The sequence below is a fragment of the Arvicanthis niloticus genome, chromosome 2 (assembly GCF_011762505.2).
Source record: "Arvicanthis niloticus isolate mArvNil1 chromosome 2, mArvNil1.pat.X, whole genome shotgun sequence".
NCBI lineage: Eukaryota > Metazoa > Chordata > Mammalia > Rodentia > Muridae > Arvicanthis > Arvicanthis niloticus.
In genome coordinates, this window is record NC_047659.1 from 10451868 (window position 1) to 10473069 (window position 21202).

Here is a 21202-nt window from a genome sequence, read left to right on the forward strand (position 1 = left end):
TAGACCAGGGTGGTCTTGAACTCAGAGGTCCACCTGCCTCTGCCTGCCAAGTGCTGGGATCAAAGGTGTGCACCACTACACTGGGCTTTTTTTTTCTCTCTCTCTCTCTCTCTCTTTTTTTTTTTTAAGAGTAAGGTCAGTTTGATAGGAAAAGATTTACAATATAAAGAGAAATCACTTCTCTATTCAAACAGACTGTGCAGCCCTCCCAACACAGAGGCAGTTATGCTGTGCTCGGCTCTTATCGGGCCTCCTCAAACAAACAAACAAACAAACAAAGCATGCCCACCCCAGCCTTGATCTCAAATTATAAGCCAGTGCTTGTCCCAGACTCCTGCTGCCCATGGATGGATGCAGAGGCACAGAAGGCTAAGAGGTTGAAAAACAGTGATGTACAGGGTCAGGCATTTCCGAGAGGGAAGGCCCAGATGAAACCAAGACTCCAAGGGAATGTGGGCCCCAGAACCCAGAAGGCCAGTCACACAATTATGCAACCTTTAGGTCACTGTCCTCACTGGAAACCAGAAAAACAAAGGAAAAAAAAAAACTGAGAAGAATCCTGTGTGGAGGTCTGGTTTGTGCAAAGGGAACCATGAGACGGTTTACTATCAAAGCATAGCACAGGAGGTTCTGGGGGAGAAAGCAGAAGCACTGGCCCCTTCAGTTGGTCCATTTGCCTCTGAGCTTCTCATTTGTTCCCATGAGCCTAAATCTTTACACTGCAGGAGAAGGAGGCTCTTCATACTTGAAGCCAGAGTTCTGGCAGGACCAAGTCAGACTGCAGCACGTGGGCCAGGTGGGTCAGAATACGAGGAAGTACACTTCAAGCAGTGTCTTCTAAGCTCCCACTCACTGCTTCACGCGTGGTTACTGAGGGTCCTTTACATAGGAACCTGACACTGACGAGATGGCAGGCTTGATGATGAATTGGACAGACAAGTCCTCACAGAGAACACAGAACACACAAACACATACAATTAAACTGGGGACTACACGGAGAAAAACAAAAATGGTTGCAATGATGTGTTTGATGGGTGCTCCTGCAGAAGTGATACAGGAGTTAAACAGGAAGGAAGAGTCCTGGGCCAAGAGTACAGGACACGGGACAGAGGTATGGCAGAGAGGGCAGACCCTGGGACTGGAGCCTGGAGAAAAAAGGAGGCAGAGAAGCGAGGCAAGTGGGAAAGCCATGGCTAGATCCCCTGCCCAATCAAGCAGAACCTGAGCTCCTGTGGAGTGGCTGCAGCACAGAAGAGTCTGCCTCACTCACTTTGTAAACTACACTGAACAGCAGTGGGCAGTCAGGAAAGAGAAGTGGGACCCAGGGCCAGGAGGCTGGGATTGGCCCCTGAAGGGCTTCCGGCACAGTGGGCTGCCATGAGGACAGACACTCCAGGGACACTGCTTACCTGGTTGAACCTCCGGGTAAAGGCCACGACGTTCGGGGCAAGACTGTGTTTCTCCTTTTTACTCCATCCGCAGCTGGCCAATTCCTGGGAAGCAGAGTCAACAGAATTCAGTCAGGATGCAAAGCCAAAGGGCATGTGCCTGTCCTGTGAGCACAGAGGTGGGCAGTGCTGCCACCCTGGCTATGCCCAAGCTCACTGGGGAGGGGAGAGGCCACGTCTGCAGGTGACGGTGCAGCAGCCCACTAAGAGAAAAGGCAGAAACACAGAGTACTCTCCCCCACCGTTGTACCCCATTTCCCAAGATTTCTCTGCCAAAATATTTACTATTGTCACTCTGCCAGCCTCTCTGGGATGAAGATACTTTGTACAGTACAAATTGTCTGAGGGGGGTGTCAATGCTTAAACCAGCAGGACTCGCCCATCCTGGACATGGCTCCAGGGCTCCAGGCTTGAAATGAAGATCCAGCTGAGGAATCTCGGATTTTATTGTCACACAACAGCTTTCATTCTCGCAATCAAGCAACTAAAGATGCCCCCGGGACTACCTGGATTCCTTCCTGAAGCTACCCTCCCATTTTTTATACAGAGACAAGACAGAAAAGTACCACCAGTGCAGGAGCATGTGTCCAATCTCCCAGAAGGCTTGGCAGTATGATTTGATAAGTCAAAGTAGCTAAGTTCTACCTCTCAGCAAAGATGGCTCCTGTTTGGATGACAGAAGCCATCATGTGGGGGTCCTGTCAAGGCAGGCAAGCACAGGGTCTAGTTTATCAACGTCAGTCTCTATTTGACACGGGTTGTATACATGCCCCTCTTCTAATACTGCGCATGAGACACCTCAAAACTGCATTGCTGTACACATACTCTTCTCTGACCAAACCACCTAGATGCCTGTTAGCAAGCCAGAATGACCACCTCTACTGAGCTAAAAGCATTCCCCTTTTAGAACAATGGAGTTAAGTTTCTCCTGCCATTTAATGACCATTAGACAGAGAGATTCTATTAGATCACACTTCAATTATATCCAGGCATAAGGCTGGGGGCCCAATCCAGCCTAAATTTGTTTAAGTACCTAAACAATAAGGCAAGCTGTATCCTTGGAGTGAACTTTTGGGGAGAATCCCTTATTTACCATCCCATGCCTGTACATACTAGGCATGCACATGACTAAAACCAAATGCATCATGAGAAAGGACGCGCACAGACAGCGTGAGTTCAAGGACAGCCAGGGCTATACAGAGAAACCCTGTTTTGAAAAACAAAACAAAAACAAAAAAAAAAGAAGAAAAACAAAGTTTACTCATGTGGCCGCTACCACTCTTGGCATCGTGTTTCTTCCTGACATCCACTATTACTTTGCTCTACATAAAGTTTTCTGGCCGCTTTGCAATCTGTGAATAAGAGGCCAAGAACCTAGGAACCAGCACAACAATTCAGAGGCTATAAGAAGATCAAGGCAAGGCCATCAAAGGCCCAGCATCCCCAGCCTGTGCTGTGGGGTGTCCTGACAGAGAAGAGGGGAGAAACATTCTCTAGCTAGACTTCTAAGACCTGCTGGTTCCAGCCAGGCCTCCACCATATTAGCCACTTTTAAAAAGTATACACGCAGAACATTTTAAGATCTTCAGTGAGAATCAGCTGCCAATGAGCTGGAACAAACATGGAAGCTGGGGTTGGAAGAGTAGAAACAGAAAAAGAAAACAATTTGCTGGCTGAACAGTTATATTTGAAGCAAATGCTCATCAGGGCATCTCAGGACCCAGCGATGAGTCCCAGCAGGCACACGTGGGAAGTTAGCTAGAGCCAAATTGTAGCCTGTGTGACTGAAAAATGAACTGCCTGGACATGGGCATACATGAAGACCAGTCAAGAGCTGAGATACACCTCTTCCTGGCTGTCTCACATAGGCAAACAACCACTGTCACCCCCACAAGGACGAGTCAGGACCTGGTCAAGTCTTTCTCAACTTCACAATTTTAGATCCCAAGTCTGACAACAACATCAACTAAGACTAGCATTTGACAGATGCCACTGGAGTAGATGCGTAGGTAGTGCCTACCCAGGCAGTACCCCCACAGGCAGTCCACACACAGGCCCTTCATGCAGGTTTTCTCATAAAAAACCATCACTTCCTATTTTAATTGGTGATAAGTATTCATTCTCCTGAATGAATGCCATGACTCTACTTCTCAAAATTACACCTAAATGAATCTCTTGGTGCCATAGGGTTTACCTGTTTGCTGTCTGCACCTTATCTGAAATGTGTACCTGGATTCATTTCCAGTGCACAGTTCATCTGCCTCAATGACATTTACTTCCACTGTGCGGCACATACCATTAAGCACACTGTAGAGGGATTTTAATTCAGCAGCATGGCTGCTCTGGCAAAGGATCATATCCAAAGACCTTCTAGGTCCATGAGATCTGGCTGGAATGCAGACATGTTCTGGATTACAGTATGATCTGCCTGGAATACAGACAAACTCTTAGTATACACCATTAATCCCTAACAATAAAGGTAAGGCTATATAAGGAAGCAGCAATGTTTGAAAGTGACATCTAATAAAGAGGCAGACAGAGTTATGAGTCAGAGGAAAAATTGACAGAATGAGTCAAGAGAAAGATGAGTCAAGATATGCCCAACTCACACAACAATAGCAGGAAGAAGGACTAATTAACAGCAAGGAGAGAGGAAAAGGGGTGGTATGGTATACGGTGTGTGTACATGGCAGTTTTACCAGGACAGTTTTACGGAGACAGGACAGAAAGAACAAACTAGAAACAGGTGAAGGCAGAACAAGCCAGAGAATGAGAAGAAACCTGAAGATTAGAACATATTGCCAAAGTTAGTATGAGGCCAGCAGAGCAATTCAGTCAGAAGCCAAGAGAAGCTGAACTGAATCAGTCAGCTTGGAGAGTTGTTTCAGCCAGAACAGCTGAGTTAAACCAGCCAGCCAGAGTTCAGAAAGATCTAAAAAGGGAGAGCTCATTCAGCAGTAAACATCTGAGATGACAATTCCATCTGGCAAATAAAAGTTACTTTTACAGCACATATTATATTACTGCCCTGCTACATTCCTGGGAACCCCAGTCAATGCTGAGAAACTGCAGATTTTAATCAAATATAAAACTTGTGCATTTAAACAATGTTCAGGAATTAGACTGCTTAGTGTCTAATCTCTGATGTGTTTCTCTCCATGTGTTCCTGTATTCAAAACTAAACAGCAGTAGCAGTAAGTGTGTGCATGCCTGGCAAGGCTGTATGTGAATACGCATAGGTATGTGTGTGTTTAATTCTGACTCCATGTTCTTATTTCTGCACCATGACAATCTGGGAAGACACCTGGAAGGGAGGTAGTACAGAACTAGCCCTGATCCTGGCTGTCCATACCACAGTGACACGGATATCTTCCCCAGGGGTGGGGTACATACCACAGTGAGGGTAGCAGGAACTCTGCTCAGCACCAGCTCCAACACCAAGTGCTTCCTTCCCTCTCCGCTCCCATTACTGTTTTGAAATGGCTTCTATTTCTCTTTTCACCTATGTCATACAGGCAATAGTCAAGGAGAGTACTTTCACATCTACTATGAATTGATTCTGTTTGAATATCTCTGAGGCCTTGATTTGAACACTGGTGTTTGGTGGAGAGGGTGGGGTAATCTGGCAGTTCTCTAGGAAGCCTTGTGCAACAGGAGACAGGATACCTTTCAGATTAAAACCTCATGGGGCTGGAAAGATGGCTCAGTGGTTAAGAGCACTGGCTGCTTTTCCAGAGTTCTTGAGTTCAATTCCCAGCAACAATATGGTGGATCCCAACCATCTGTAATGGGATCTGATGCCCTCTTCTGGCATTCAGGTGTACATGCAGACAGCACTCATACATAAAACAAATAAATAAATCTTTTTTTAAAAAGTTTAAAACCTCCACTGTGTCTGAGAGGCACTTTGACAGCCTGCACTGAGCAAAACTGTCAAGTAGAAAGGCCTTACTCTGAATCCCAGCCTAGCATCCTGAACCAGAGTCCTGAGCATTGGTTCCATCCCTGAGGATGATGTGGATGTTGGCAATCTCCCTGAGCTGTAGAGGGGAGAGCAGGAGGAAGATTCTGGAGCAGGGTGGTGGCATACTGGGCATGCGCCTGGACTACAGCATGTATTTCAGTGTCTTTTGAGGAGATGAGGTCTGAGAGCTCCTTGGCACTGAAGCCTCCCAACTTCAGCACAGAAAGATTTATCAAGATGTCAGACAGAATCAGCCCATTCTATCTACACTAAGCCACTCTCTGGGCCAACCTCCTTGGCACTCTTTCTCTTATATGTTTGGCCTTACAGGATTACAAGAGATTCCATCTGTATAAAGTGTGGTTGGAAAATGTGAAGAAACAGAACAAAACTGTTCCAGTGACCAAGGCCTAAAAGGGCCCATGCTACAGAACTGATTTGACTGTGATCAAGCTAACACTGACCAAAGGAGACAAAACTGGCTCTAACAAAAAAGGGGATCTGGGTTGAGGCTGGGAAGGTCTGGCAGCTCTAAATCCTGGATGAGCCAGGGTTGGCATGGTCCTCCCAATGCCCTAGATCTACAGAGCATCTAGACCAGCTAGATCTGACCCTGGGCTGAGGTCAAGAGGCATGAAAGGAGGCTAAGAGTCTCTGAGTCTTGCCTTCTGTCATGTGATTCCCTGAGTCCACCGGAAAATGGAAGCTGAGAGGAGGAGCTGTGTACCACTGCAGGGCTCCCTCCCAGAGGCCACACAAGCTGGCCCCATCCCAATTCAGCCTTCCCAGAGACCTCCTCTTCTTTCTCTCCTTCCTGCTGCATGTTGTGTGCATTAAGCCTCACTCACTAATAATAATATCAGATGTTTGGCACACCCCACCTATCTCCTTCAGCCCCCTTCCTTCTCCTCCACAGTAGACTCTCCTGAACTGCCTTCCCTCTCCCTCCTACCATCCTCATGCCCTGATCTCCTGCCACTGGTCTCTTGTCTAGCAATGTCAACTCCTGACTGGGACACCACAGCCCTGCACTGTCCCATGAATTCCTCTATGCCATGTCTTTGCCTGACTGTCCTTGTCCTCCGTCCCATCTTCCAGGCACTCTTTTCTGATGCAGGTCCCCAGCCCCGCCTGGATCTGTTCATGCATGCCTTCTACATCCTGCTGCTTGCTTGGCGATCACACATGTGCCATAGGCTTCAGCCCTGTGCTGGCCATGTTCCTGTCCTGAGCTCAACGAAGACTCCATGTTCCTTGTTGGATACACCTCCCTTGGTTCCCACAAAGCACCTCAGTTTCTGCAGGCCTAGATCCAAAAGGCGTGTCTACAGAGCTGCCATATACAAAAATCTCAGCAACATGGGATTCATTTACACATTCTTTTTGCCAGTGAAAGGCAAATGTTTATTACTAGCACTGCCTATGGAAAGATCTCTAACTGGCACAAAAGCACTTTCCTTGTAACATTCTCACCTAGTGCATTCTTAGGCAACAGTAACAGCCAACATTGGTCTTAGCTCATCTGACATAGCATCTCTGAGCCCCACAGTCAGAAGGTGAGCCCCACCAGATTTGTGCTTAGGGCTCTGTAAGTCAGACACCATGACTGCCCTAAGAAAGGAATAATTCTGAGCATAGAGCAATGAGGTAATCTCTGAAAGAGGAGTCTTTGGGAAGGGTGACATCCTTGACAACCCTCCCCCCATGGCATCTCAGCCTCCAAGCCATAGGAAGCTAGGATCAACATGTGGCCTTCCAACTGTGGCTTAATTCCAATGTCAGGCTTCTCCAATGCATGCACTCTCAGCATATCCACATGGAAAACATGTCACCTAAGAAAGAGTCACTGGCTCAGACCTCCAGGACCACCATGAATCTGGCACCAGTCACAGGCACCATGTTACGTCTGTGAGCCACTACAAGCTTTATCCTGCCTCCTCCCACCCCACCTTCTGACAGAAGGAAAACAAAGACCACAGAGACAAAGAGAAAAACTGCCAGGTTCATTCATGGAGTTTTCAGAGGAGCTGGCAGACAAAAGCCAGGAGGCCACTGAGAAGTTGGAGCAGGGCCAGTGTAGACAGGAATGGGGTCTGACTGAGTAAAGGGAGTATTAGAGCCCTCTGATAGAGGGCTAAGAGTGGGTTCATGAGACAGACAAGCAATAGAGGGACCAGCAAGTCCCTGAGGGATATACAAGCCTTGCTGCCCACAGGAAGTCATCTTCGAAGAGGTGTACAGATAAGGAATGACAAGCTCCCAGGAGACATTCCGACAGATGTCTGGCAGAGAGCTGCCCTTACTCTCAGGAGTAAGTGCTGAAAGCATGTGCACCACAGAAAGGCTGGCGAATAGTGGTTAGAGAGTCAACCGTACCTGCTGACACCTTCCCTCTTTAGCCTAAGACAAGTCATTAAGTCTCCATGACTGTCTTTACTTAGTCATCTGTAAATGGCCCTGAATCTATGGCTATTGTATCCTGAACAAGCCAGACCTCATCTGAAAACAGCCTTGACAGCAGCACTTACCACAGGTCTAGATGAGCCAGCATTTGTATGTGCTTGGAACAAAGACTAAATTAGTAAGACAACACTCCCAAGAACAGGAGCAATGGACAGGCAGAAGCAGGACCAAGACCCTAGATTAAAAGTCATTGGGGTTCTAGAACTCCCTGGTACCTAAGAGGGCCCACGTCAGCCAGCACGAGCTGCAGGGTTCCCTAGGCACTCACTGTAGGCCCACAGATGTGCTTGATGTCAACTCTGCATCTTGCAACTGCTCTCGATCATCAAGCACATCATCATCCTCACTCAACCTTCACCTCTGGACCTCTGATCTCTAAAGAGAAAACAGACAACAAGCAGGCAAATGACCTGTCCAGGCAGCAGACAGGCAGGGTAGCAAGACTCCATCCTTACCTAAGCCCAGGGAGGGCTACTGGACTCCACAGGGGCTCCAGCAAGTATGGGTCAATAGGGCTGTCACCCCCTAGAAAACAGGACAGTCACTTTGGCTATTCTGTGCCCTAATGACTTTATTTTGTAAAACAGAGGTTTTCTCCATTTTGAGTTCAACTGTCAAGGTAGTTTGACCTCACATCTGGTTTGCACAAGAAACAAACCACTAACTGCCCAGCAGCAACAACAGGGTACAGACTTATTTATATAAAATATTACCACCTACCAATATATTAAATTGTCAGCAATACATGGACCTGTCAAAACCTTTCAGAAATCAGACCTGTGAACTTACCAAAACATGATGCAATCCCTTGTCCTGGGTCATATCAAAGGGTCATAGAACACTGGATCTAACTGTTCATCTTTCATGGGAACCTGACTGGCTTAGCTCCTCCTAGACTGGACAATGTCTGTAGTGGGTGTTTCCAGAGGTTTAACAGAGATAAGAAAGCCCATACCAACATGGGCTCAAGTCCTAGAGTAAACAGAAGGGAAAAGGAAGAGAGCCAGCCAAGTATCACTTCTCAGCTTCTTGACTGACTGACGGCATTGAACAGGCCACTCCCACTACCATACCTTCCCACCACAATAAATGGAACTCTTTTAAACTGTAATACAGAATAAATCTGTCCTCCTGTGGTCACACCACCACCTGACCATCGGGTGCCTGCATCATATAACCAATAGACAGTGCACTCCCAACTCTGTCCCCAGGGCTTCAACTTGATGCGACAGCATATCCCTGCCTGAGTTGGCTCACTAAATGCACCCACAGCCCTGCACCTCTCACTCTAAGACTAGGTCATGCCTTCTCTGATCCACTGGCAACTACTCCTCTTGTCTGTGGCTGCTGTCTACGTCTGCCTTAAGGAAGGCCTTTTTGACTCTTGTGTAGTCTATCTCTGTCTGTGTCTGTGTGTGTCTCTCTGTCTCTTTCTCTGTCTCTCTGTCTGTCTCTGTCTCTGTCTCTCTGTCTGTCTCTGTCTGTCTCTCTCTCTCTCTCTCTCTCTCTCTCTCTCTCTCACACACACACACACACACACACGACAAACATGTGACCTGAGAGTTAGTAATTAAGATTGGAATAGAAGAGCTATGCTTGCCAGTGGCCATGTCTGCCAAGTGAATCAGTAGTTTTTAGTGAACTGAAGACAATGGAATTGGTGTCACCTGTGATTTTTCTTGTGACTCAATAAATTCTGCTATTATGGAAAGACACAAACATGTTCACCATTTCCAACAAAATATACTTATGACAAGGTGCCATTCAGACACCCAGACAGGCCATAACTTACCATGGCAGTGCCTAGGCAAGAGCTTCTAGGGGTCTCAGCATGCATCAGAGCTGACTTAGGGATCTACCAAGCCAGAAAGGGCTATGTGGCCTCTGGCTGCAAAGGCTGAATATAAAAGATAAAAGGGATTTTAGCCATGAGCTAACAGCTCTCCCAGGAGCAGAGATTCAGTGCAAACAGCAGCATTTACTGTGTGCCAAATGCCCCACGGGCTCTGGCAGGCATATCTCCATGTTACCCATGGGCTCTGGCAGGCACATCTGCATGTTACCCATGGGCTCTGGCAGGCACATCTGCATGTTACCCATGGGCTCTGGCAGGCACATCTGCATGTTACCCATGGGCTCTGGCAGGCACATCTGCATGTTACCCATGGGCTCTGGCAGGCACATCTGTGTGTAACTTGCTAAGTCTACATAGTGACATGGGTTACGCGTCATCTCCACTTGGTTAGACAAGGCTCAAAGAGACTGCCACTTACCTAAGGTCACAGCTAGTAGGAAGTGAAACTGGTCCTCGCCAGGTCCCCATCTACTGAGAGGGCACATCCAGAGCTATATGCCCTCCCTAGATCTGAACATAGTAGGAACAGTTAGTTATGTACATGTGCTACTGTTCACATAAGTCTGAGTCTTTCTCAGCTGTCATGGTCACTGAGACTAGCTGTAGTCAAGCGTGGGAGAGCAACTGGCTTGGTCTGTCACTGAAATTGGGTTTCTGCCCATCACCCATCCTTATGACAAACCCCCAAACCACCGACAGATACTGCTACTCTGAATCCAAAGCAGGCAACACATGTGAGTGACTCATTGCTCCTACAAGGCCTAGTATATCCCAGGAGGAAAAGCTCACAGGAAAGATAAACTCAAGCTACCAAGAGAGTCGGGGTGGAAGGGCCCTAACCATCAATGAGTGACTCCACAGGATCTCTGGAAATCAGCATGTGTGTGTGTGTGTGTGTGTGTGTGTGTGTGTGTGTGTGTGTTTAACCTGGAAACAGAGCCCCTAGGTAGACTGTGGGAGGAGAGGCTGCAGAGGTGGTGGGGTGCACTGGCACTGTGATGTGGGGAGTGGGGGGAGGGGCAGGCTCAAATAGGGTCCTAGTTACCTTACCAGGAGCAAGAGGAAGATGAAACTTGGGCAGAGGACAGGGCTCAGACAGCAAACTTGTCAGGGGAAACAGGGTGGAAAAGTTGAGGTTTCCCTCTGGCACTCCAGAATAAATCTCCACACTTGCCAGAGTCTGAGGTTCTACACCCTGCAAGTCCATCAATCTGACCTAGCTTCATGCAGGAGGGGTACAGTTCAGTGTCCTGCCCTGGCCACACAGAAGGGAAAGAATACACACAGCTTCAAGCCACCAGATACAGGAGTGAATCCACAGCAGCGAAGCTAAAGACCAGGGCAATGGAAACTTAACCACAAAGCAGAGGGGGTATTCAAAGATGATATGCCACTATAAGAAAACACAGCTGGGCACTAGTGGTGCATACCTTTAATCCCAGCACTCAGCAGGCAGAGGCAGGCAGATCTATTTGACTTTGAGGTCAGCCTGGTCTACAGAGTGAGTTCCAGGACAACCAGGTCTACACAGAGAAACCCTGTCTAGAAAAAAACAGAAAGAAAGAAAAGAAAACATAAAGGACTAAAAACATTAAAAAAAAAAAAACATTTTAAATTTGGTAATATTTTAAAAAAAATAAGGACACACACAATATACAAAAAAAAAAAAAAAAAGTTACAACTCAATAATAAGAAAACCAGCCTCAAAAAATGGCTCAGCAGCTAAGAGCACTGACTGCTCTTCCAGAGGTCCTGGGTTCAATTCCTAACAACTACATGGTGGCTCACAACCATCTGCAATGGGATCTGATGCCTTCTTATGGCACACAGGTGTACATGCAGATAGAGCACTCATATACATAAGATAAATATAAAAATCTTGAAGAAAGATGAGAAGATCATTCAATTTTCTATAAAAAAGAAAAATAAGCATTTCTGATTTTTGAGAACCTTTGCCTAAGAGGATGTATGGAGGACAGGTAACACACAAACTGATCCCATACCTAGTGTGTGCTTTTATAGTCACAGATCATCTGTGAGTGTCAAGTCATGCAGCCATTTGGGAAGGCGACTGGACGCCAGTGACCCCTACTAGTAGGTAGGTGTGCACCCACTGAGGTCCTCTATCTACCTCACATCATGTGCGCCTTCATGGCATCCACATCCTCTACTTCAACCAGCCAGTGAGGGGCTAAACAATCCTAGGCTACTCATGAAACCAAAACCACTCAGGCAAAATACAGTAGCAGTGCACACATCCAGCTGCTTTAGGCTAAGGAAAGGAACCAGCACACAGAAGTGTCCCATGATCTCAGTCCTGAAGACAGTCTGAAAAGTTACAAGGGTAAGGGTAAGGTTGAGTCGCTGGCTACAGGGACACAGGACACTGACGACGAAGCCACAGAAGGGAGCTGTGGCAGGCAAGTGTTTCTCCTGTGGCTATGCAGTAGCTGACAGGACAACATTCATCTCTCAAACTGCAAGAAATTAAGCCTCCCTCTCTAAGCACAGGGAAGCTTGAGAAAGTCCCACAATGGCAGCTAGGCAAAGGGCTGAGGAGCAGTGAGTTCGCCCTAGAGCAGGAGAGCAAAATCCAGAGCAATGAAAACATGATATGAATGGAATTAAGACAGAAAGCTTAGACATGTCTTAAAGACTTGATGAAGGCAAATAACAATAGACAGAAGATGATTATAAACTCAAAACCAAGGAATTCCTCACTGTATATATTTGAATATTATACAGATCATTTACTATTTCTGTATACACACAGTAATTGAGCATGGTATATTTTAATATTTGTACCCTTAGGTACATGTGCATATACCCATCACTGAGAAATTAACAGACAGAAAGAAGACAGCTGTGGGCCCCAGAGAACTGTACACCCAAGGCCCACTCTCTTTAGAATGGCCTCAAGTCATCAAACAACAAAACACAACCCAGGCTCATCACTCACTGGACACCAAGGAACAGGTGCCATCCGTAGTGTCAGTGGTGCTGTCTGTGTCTCTGCTGCAGTGACAGTGTCGGTTAGTTTACCATTTTTCAGGTCTACCTAAGGGAGGCATGGTGTTCTGAATGGGAAATTCAAGGCTTGGTCAATGGGAAGGTGAGCTGTCCAACAATTCCAGAAAGCAGGGGGTAATGAAAAGAGGAGAAATAAGAGAGAATAAAACAGGAAACCCAGGTATCAGTGAGTTAAAACTCCAACATGGCCAGGAAAGAAAGCAGTTTGGTTTTAGGTTTTCTTCTACAGTTTGGAAGGGAAAATGATGCATGGCATCCTACCTTTAAAATTAAGTTTACTCCAAAATACACAATGCTACCATAAAATCACATCCTTGTGGTCATACATTGTCTTAGGGTTTTACTGCTGCGAACAGACACCATGACCAAGGCAACTCTTATAAGGACATTTAATTGGGGCTGGCTTGCAGGTTCAGAGGTTCAGTCCATTATCATCAAGGCAGGAACATGGCAGCACCCAGGCAGGCACAGTACAGGAGAAGCTGAGAGTTCTACATCTTCTTCTGAAGGCTGCTAGCAGAATACTGGCTTCCAGGGAGCTAGGATGAGGGTCTTAAAGCCCACACCCACAGTGCCACGCCTACTCCAAAATGGCCACACCTACTCAAACAGGGCCATACCTTCTAATAGTGCCTCTCCCTGGGCCGAGCATATACAATCCATCACAATCCTCCCTGGCCCCATAGGCTTGTTCAAACATATGAGTCTATGGGGGCCATACCTAAACATAGCATAATGCAAAATACATTTAGTCCCACTTCCAAAGTCCCCACAGTCTCAACAACGATGAAGTCCAAAGTTCAAAGATTCTTCTGAGATTCATCCAATCACTTAACTGTAATCCCTAAAGCAAGACAGGAAACCAGCTGGGCAAACTCCAAACTCTGCATCTCCATGTCTGATGTCAATGTGCTCTTCACATCTCCAACTCCTTTTTCATCTTTGTTGACTGCAACAAACTTCTTTCTCTGGGGCTGGTTCCACTCCCTGTTAGCAGCTTTCCTCAGCAGACAGACCATGGCTCTGGCATCTAGAACATTTTGGAGTATCCAAGGCAACTTCAATGTCACAACTTCTTGTTTCAATGTTTGGGCTCTACACATGATCTTCTAGGATTCTCCAAAGGGTTGGTGTCACTTCTCCAGCTCTGCCCTCTGTAGCACTCTAAGCTCAGGTTGGTCCACTCCACTGCTGCTGCTGTCCTTGGTGATCATCCCATGGTACTGGCATCTCCAGTACACTGGGGTCTTCCGCTGCAACTAGGCTTCAGCAATAGCCTCTCATAGGCTCTCTTCATGGTGCCATGCCTCAGCTCCTTTACATGACCCCTTCAGTCCTGGGCCATCAAGTGCAACTCCCCTCCCCTCCCCTCCCCTCCCCTCCCCTCCCCTCCCCTCCCCTCCCCTCCCCTCCCCTCCCCTCCCCTCCCCTCCCCTCCCCTCTCTTCTCCTTCTCTCCTCTTCTCTCCTCCCCTCCCCTCCCCTCCCCTCCGCCCTCCCTCCCTCCCTCTCTCTCTCTTTCTCTCTCTCCCCCCCCTCATCTTTCTAGGAGGAGGAAGAGGGAAAGGGAAGAAGGGAGAAAAAAGATATGAACAAGATAAAGAAAAAAAGGAGGATACTAGTGTTAGGCAGATGTGAGAGGGTTCTATTTTCACTCATTCCAGACTTAGAGTAGGTCAAGGAAATACAGAAATGGAAGCTTCATATACACTCATGCCCATGGATCGTAGAAGGAAGAGAGAAGACCTCTGTAGTAAATAGGGAAAAGGTAAGTTTTTTGGGGAAAACTTTGTCCAGGATGAAGGAGAGGGATATCTGTCTCCAGGGGCCTGCCTGGTAAACTGGCCTAGCACAAAGGTTGGAAGCAATGGGGGTCATGCCCTGCAACTATGCAGTGGAAGAGGATCCAGGCAGCAGGAAGGGCACACACAGAGGCCAAGTTAGGAGCCCCTCAGCATGGCTGAGGATATCCAGAGCCCATGTGACCGAGGAAGAAGATGGGACAGTAGAGGAGTGAAGAGGAGACAGAAAGCCCCAGACCAAGCAGGCATGGAATCATCTCTTGAGGGGAAGCCTCACCTGAGTGTTAGGTGAGCTATACTGAGATAACAAAAGCAAGAACAACAGCAGGGTAGGTCAGGCACACTGGCTATTTCTGCTGTGCCCACACTTGGCTGGTTACACAGCAAGGGGTACACATACTGTTTCCTGGAGGAGTAACTCTTCAGCCATTTGAAACAAACACCTGCTGGAAGTGGATAAGGAAGGAGACAGCGTCCAAGAGAAGGCAGCATGCTGGCTTCAGGACTCTTGCCAGGCACATCCCACAGGGTAAGAGGACAGCCAGCAGGGACAGAGTTGGGTGTATGCATGGGAATAGTCACTGAATGAGCAGAAGCCATCTGTCTTTCAGTCCTTGGCTTTCAGTCCTGTTCATTCTATAGAATAACAACTCATTTCCAGCTACTACTGTTTCTGCAAATCCTTAACTACTGTCTGCTGGAAAGCATGCACTAGATTTAGGGTCACAATGATGCAGATTTCCCAAAACATTCCCTCTGCAGTCCTTGTCTGCACGGCTCTGCACAATTAGATCCAGCTGTCAGTGCCCTGGCAGTCAAGAGCAGCCCTGCAGTCTCTGGTTCAAGTGACTGAGGAGGGGCCCCAATTAACAGAATTTAGCACAGCAACCAGCAGGCCACAAACCAATGAGCCCACAGGAAGCCCACAGGGCTACATGTCTATTTTCACCCTACCACTGGGGACAGGATGGGACATAACATCTTTTACATGTTCTCTTTAAAAAAAAAAAACAACATTTAGTTCTCTTGCTTAGAGCCTCAGTAGGTGTTCACTAGGAAAACAGTGAACAACACAGAGCACCCTTCAAATAACCAACCATCCAATCACCATCCAATTGAATGGCTCACACTTTTATCCACTGCCCTCACAAGAAGCCATGAGACAGGCTCCATTACTGCCCCACTTCACAGAAATCTGCTCACACCCCCATTTGTAGCTAATGTGAGACTCAGAATTAAGCCAAGTGTGCTGGCTGCTGAAGCCAGAGCCCACAGTGACAAGAACTTCCATCTCAAATGTGTGTGCACAGGACACCCACTGCTGCTCCAACTCACTGCATCTGTGCTTTCCACAAGCCTCTGTCCTTAAAGCATTACAACAAGAACTTTCTCATAACTCCACTCTTTTTCAGAATCCTGATGCCCAACAGTTTCAAGAACGTTCTTGTACAGAACCAGGCCATATCTATTCTGCTTCTTCTAAGGTTCCAATGGAAAACCATCACTCAATTCTACTGAAGTTCTCCCTGGAAAACCAATTTATTTGCTGGACAGTTACAGAGCATGGTGAGGGGTTACTAACAGGACTGTGGGCCCCTGAAGTAGGCACACTGGAAAGACTTCCTGTTACACAGATGATGGCTCTCCCATAACCACATGGATGGGGCTCCCTCTCCCTGATCTTCTCCAGCCCTCCCACAAACCATAAGACCAGTATAAACTAGGGCAAACTTTAATTAAAGAGGCTAGATGCACAAGTGAGAGTCTAGTGACTCTCCCACGTCCTCCTAGAGTGATGGTTCTCAACATGTGGGTCTCAACCTCTTTGGTAAACTTCTATCTCCAAAAATATTTACATTACAATTCATTACAGTAGCAAAATTACAGCTATGAAGTAGCAATGAAATCATTCCATGTGGGTGGGGTGGGGGGGCACCACAACATGAGGCACTGTGTTAAAGGCTGAGAGCCACTGGGAGGTCCAACAATCAACAAGCCCACCTATTGAAAATCTTTTGAAAATCAGACCCATCTGATCTTATGAAGATGGCGGCTGCCCTGGTCAGAGAGTGATGCTGCAGAACAGCATCCGACCGACATGTTTTAAGTGTTTGTGGCTGTTTGGCCTACGTGCATGCCTGGTGCCAGGAAGACCAGAAGAAGGCACTGAATCCCTTAGAAATGGAGTTACAGACAGCTATGAGTTGCCATGAGGCTACCAGGACTCAAACCCAGGTCCTTCCTCTGGAAGAACAGCCAGTGCTCTTCCCCAGTGGGCCTTCTCTCAGACTCTTCACCTTTCCTCTGAGCATCAGGAGGAAATGTTAGTCTCCTAACTGACTGCTCTGAGTTTTGGCAATATCTAATTTGTGTCTCCCTGTTCCCAGGGGAATTTCAGCCTGGTCAGCATACTTTTCTGCACAAAGGCATTGTGTCCTCGTTGTCACATACTGTGGGAAACACTTAACATCAGGGAGAACATAAAGTATTCTCTGGCATCATGTGCTTCTGAGGAAGCTGTGGTTCTTCATGTGGCCTTCTGTGTTGGTCCAGATGAGACTTTGCTAGTTGATTAGTGTGCTAAAACCACATAAGAAAAGGAGGGAATTAACCCTGTGGTTCACAGTCATGTGACTTTCTAAGTGCACTTTCTAACCCTTTTCTAGAACATATAATTCATGCTAACAGGCTTACTCAGTACGGAAAGTCATGGGCAGACTCTTTAAGCTCAACAAGTCTGTCTCAGAAACTTAATCCTTTGAAACCTGAAGGGACAAAAAAGACGCCAAGCCTGGTCTGAGTTTCATGTCTCAAATTCACATGGTAGAAGAAAACTGACTCCTACAGTTTTCCTCTTGACTTCCACACGTGCTGTGGTCTGTGCCCCTCCCCCACAGTAGACACATGTTTAAAAGATGAAGAACACTTATAAGCTCAGTGAACTCTATGTTGGGCTAGCAGCCACCACTTCCCAACGGAAACAACATGAAGCCAACAGGCACCTCTTTACTGAGCCCAGTGCTCACCCTGCTCCCCACCCAGCTCACCCTCAAGCCACCACAGCAGTTTCTGTCTCCAATGGTTGTGCAGACAGACAGAAAAGCAAGGGGAAAAGGAAAAAAGGAGGCAGGATAAGGAAGAAGTAGACTTTACTATTTATTGTGCTTTGTGGGAGAGAAAGCTAAGATTCACAGAGAACAATTTAATATATGCAAATTAATCAAGGTAGGTAGCATTGACTGGAGGAAGTCTACTGGGGTATGATGGGGCGTAAAGAGACTTCACTTGGAAGAAAAAGTGCCTGCACAACACAACACAGCCAGAGGTGGCACGGGGACTAAAGGCTGGTCAGTCTCTAGCGCCATCCCCAAAGCCCTGCAGCAATCAAGCACGGCTGGCAGCTGCAGGACGCACTGCAGGACTAGTCAGTATTGCCCAAGATAAGTTTCACTGAGCACCTCACACTAAAAGAATCCTCTCCCACCCCAGGACCATGCCTTTGGATCACAGCTGCAGTCCCAGCTAGAAGAGGATTTCTGGAAGTTATGCCAGGCTTTTGATGAGTTCCAGCAACGGCTGCACACCACCACACCCACAAGGGTGCGAGGCTGTCTTGATGAGTGTACTGTTTGACAATGACCATGGAAGGAAGGCCCTGTCTTACAGACCAGCAGGAATGGCTCTTTCAGAAAAGCCATTTCCTCCCTAAAAGCAAGAGGGAAAACCAGCCCTTCAGATGTTTGCTCTACACAGGAACACTCATTCAGAAGAGTATGGAAACCTTTCAGGTGCTGGAGCCATCAGCCTGCCCTGGTGTGAAACCGCTGTTTACATGACAGGGAATGAGACCTCAGCCTCATTTCCAAGCACAGGCCCAGCCTGCTGTCCCTATTCTCGGTCACCTCTGGCCAGAAGCAGGCAGCCTGCACATCTTGGGGGCTGCTTGCCTTCAATGAGGAAAACAGACATCAATTCTGGACACAGTTTCAGTGTGGTCAGAGGTTATAATGGGACTGGGGAAGCAAGCATGATGGACAGCTAGAATACAGGCCTAAGGGAAATCAAGAGCCTGGGAGGAGGAGCAGCAGGGAAAACACAGAGGACCAGGAAAGCACCCTCATGTGGCCTGCACGTGCATCTTAGAGATCTGGGGTTGAGCTACACCCGTCAGGAAACTACTACAAAGTTGAAATACACATGCATGGAAACATTAAAGCTACTGGTGACGAGACATTAGGGAAGAAAGAGTAAATGTGGGTGCAGAAATATACTCTGAAAAATAAATGTCAAAGCCCAAGGTGGGAAGAGAAGAGTCGAGCCAGGAAGGCACACTAAGGTACAGGTAGAAGGGGGAGACAGGAAAAGAACAAATAAGGAACACATAAGGTGACAGGCAGGTGTCCCACTGCTAGCATGACCAGCATGTGCCACAGAAGAGGTGGAAGACATTACAAGTCCAAGGAAACAAAGCGCCTTGGGCTTGCTCTGGGTCCTGCTGAGGAGAGCTAGATGCCTGTCCAGCTGCAAGAAAGCTCGGCTCCCAGGAACTGCCAGCTCCAGCACCAGCCAGCCACTCACAGTAAGCCTCCTCCCACCAGTCTTGTTTCAGACAATGCCCGATCCACCCATTGCCCCTGACCTTTCCTCTCCTTCATTACTGTGTTCCAGCTACTCCATTTCCCCAGGACACCCCTTCTTTCTGTTTTTCCACATTACAACAGTTCTCTGGGCTACAGACAAATGGGACCCCTCAAGGATGTTCTGCCAATTGCCCAGCAAGGAGTGCTGGCTCCTCTCCCAGGTGGACCTCAACTTATCTTCTTTTAACGTGGCCTCTATAGCCACATAGGTAAATTTCTTACCATTCCCTTAGACCATCGATTCCTTGCTCAATCCTGGACCCCTAGCACAGCAGGCAGAGAGCCTGACAAGCGGTCTGTATCTTGTCCATGTGTGCTGAGAAACCAAATGGTAAGCATGAGACTCACTACCCCACATGCCCCAGGAGTGCCTAAGCCAACACAGGAAGTTAGTGATTACATCCCAATCTCTAACTCCACCCCAAGACCCCAGACATCTGGATATGTGCACACTGGCTTCCTCCAAATGTCACTCAGACTTCAATTTGCTGAAGGCCTGACCTCAGCAAATCTAATGTCAAGACTAGTCAAGCCTCTCTGTCTACTCATACATCAGAGACAGCTGACCCAGAGACCCTCACAGGCCCCACAGACACCTTGGGGTCATGGTGACGTGACAGCCACAGCCTAGGTGGGCCCCAAGTGTTGTGGGTCCAAAAGTCGAGGAAAAGGTATAGAAACAGCTGTGTTCTGAGCAGGGGTCAGGACAAAATGGCTCAAACTCTGCTGCACAGTGAAAACCAGGGTATAACTAATCTCCCTTCAAGAGTGAGTGTTATGCAAAGGGGAAAAACTCAAGCAAAACACAACCGGTCCTATGAGTAGGATCCAGGAAGTCACACTTTCCACCAAGGAAAGCTGACTTGAGTTCACAGCACCTATGCTCAGGAGCAAAAAACAATTTCCAGCCATAAACTGAAGCTTTGCTTGAAACTGCACTTGCAGACAGGCCAGGGCTTTGGAGCTCTGCATGCCCTCAAATTGGGCCCTGCCAGCAGCTGTCTAGTCAGAAGGCAAACAACACAGGCTATCTTTAATGACAAGCAAACACCAATGAATTTCGGAGCATGTCTGGTGCTTGCTTTTATAGATCATAAAATTATCTGGCTGCTTCCTGCCCAGGCTGACAGGCCAGTGAGGCAAGCCCAAGTATTTCCAGGCATCAGGCTCTGCCAGGACCATTCTACAGAGGTGGGCTGTGGAATGGGGATAGGGAACAGCCTTCCCCTTCCACACAAACCAATTTGTGTGAGCTAAAAATTGTAGTGCTAAGTATTTGTTCTTTAAGCTTCTTGTGGTTAAAAGACGGAGTAAACTTTGTTGTCCCAAATTGAGTCCAGGTACAAATTTATTCAAAAGTTACCAAAATGGCTTTTTATGTGTTAACCAGATCTGAACAAAGGATTGAAACACAATTCCTCTGTTAAACATAAACACTGTCTTCACACTTATGGAATTCTGAAGTCCGTAAGAAGACTGTTCCTTATCTGTACTACTGATAACTGTCCTGACTTCCAGACCATACCCTTCCCTATCCTCAGAGCTGTCATGGCCACCTGTAGGAAGGGTCTCCGTCCACTTCTAAGGCATCTAAGGAATACTTGTCAGAATCCAGATGAGCCAGCTGTAGGCAGCTGGGACCCTACAGGGGCTGCTCACACCACCTAAAGCCAGCACTCAGGGCACTCATAGAGAGCAGGGGGAATCCCAGAGAAGGGCCTCTCCTAATCTCAAGGAGCTTGGGAAACGTCACTTCTGGACAGCCAAGTGTCTCCAGGATACCTAAGCCCCATAAAACCAAAGGCTTTGTTAGTAACTGGGATGACTGGGAGGCTACTAATCTGCAGGGGTCTCACTCAGCAGTGAGCTCAATCACAGCAGCCCTGAGCCACCTCCCAGCCCCTACGCAGAACTCTCCATATAAGGAAAGTGAAAGGTACTGTCTGAAACAGACAAGGTCTCAGAGCCCCATGTCTCCAAAATGTAGACTGCCTATTAGGT

The 21202-nt window shown here is 47.4% G+C and overlaps 1 protein-coding gene across 13 annotated transcripts in view; it reads right to left on the minus strand.

The window, feature by feature from the left end:
• The window catches only part of Ralgps1 (Ral GEF with PH domain and SH3 binding motif 1), a 252182-nt gene that overhangs the window by 150621 nt on the left and 80359 nt on the right, over positions 1-21202 (minus strand). For all 13 annotated transcript variants that reach the window (XM_034496562.2, XM_034496560.2, XM_076928534.1 and 10 more), the window contains one exon: positions 1410-1493. In XM_034496562.2, the coding sequence (XP_034352453.1) occupies positions 1410-1493 (84 nt within the window). The remainder of the gene's footprint in view (positions 1-1409; positions 1494-21202) is intronic.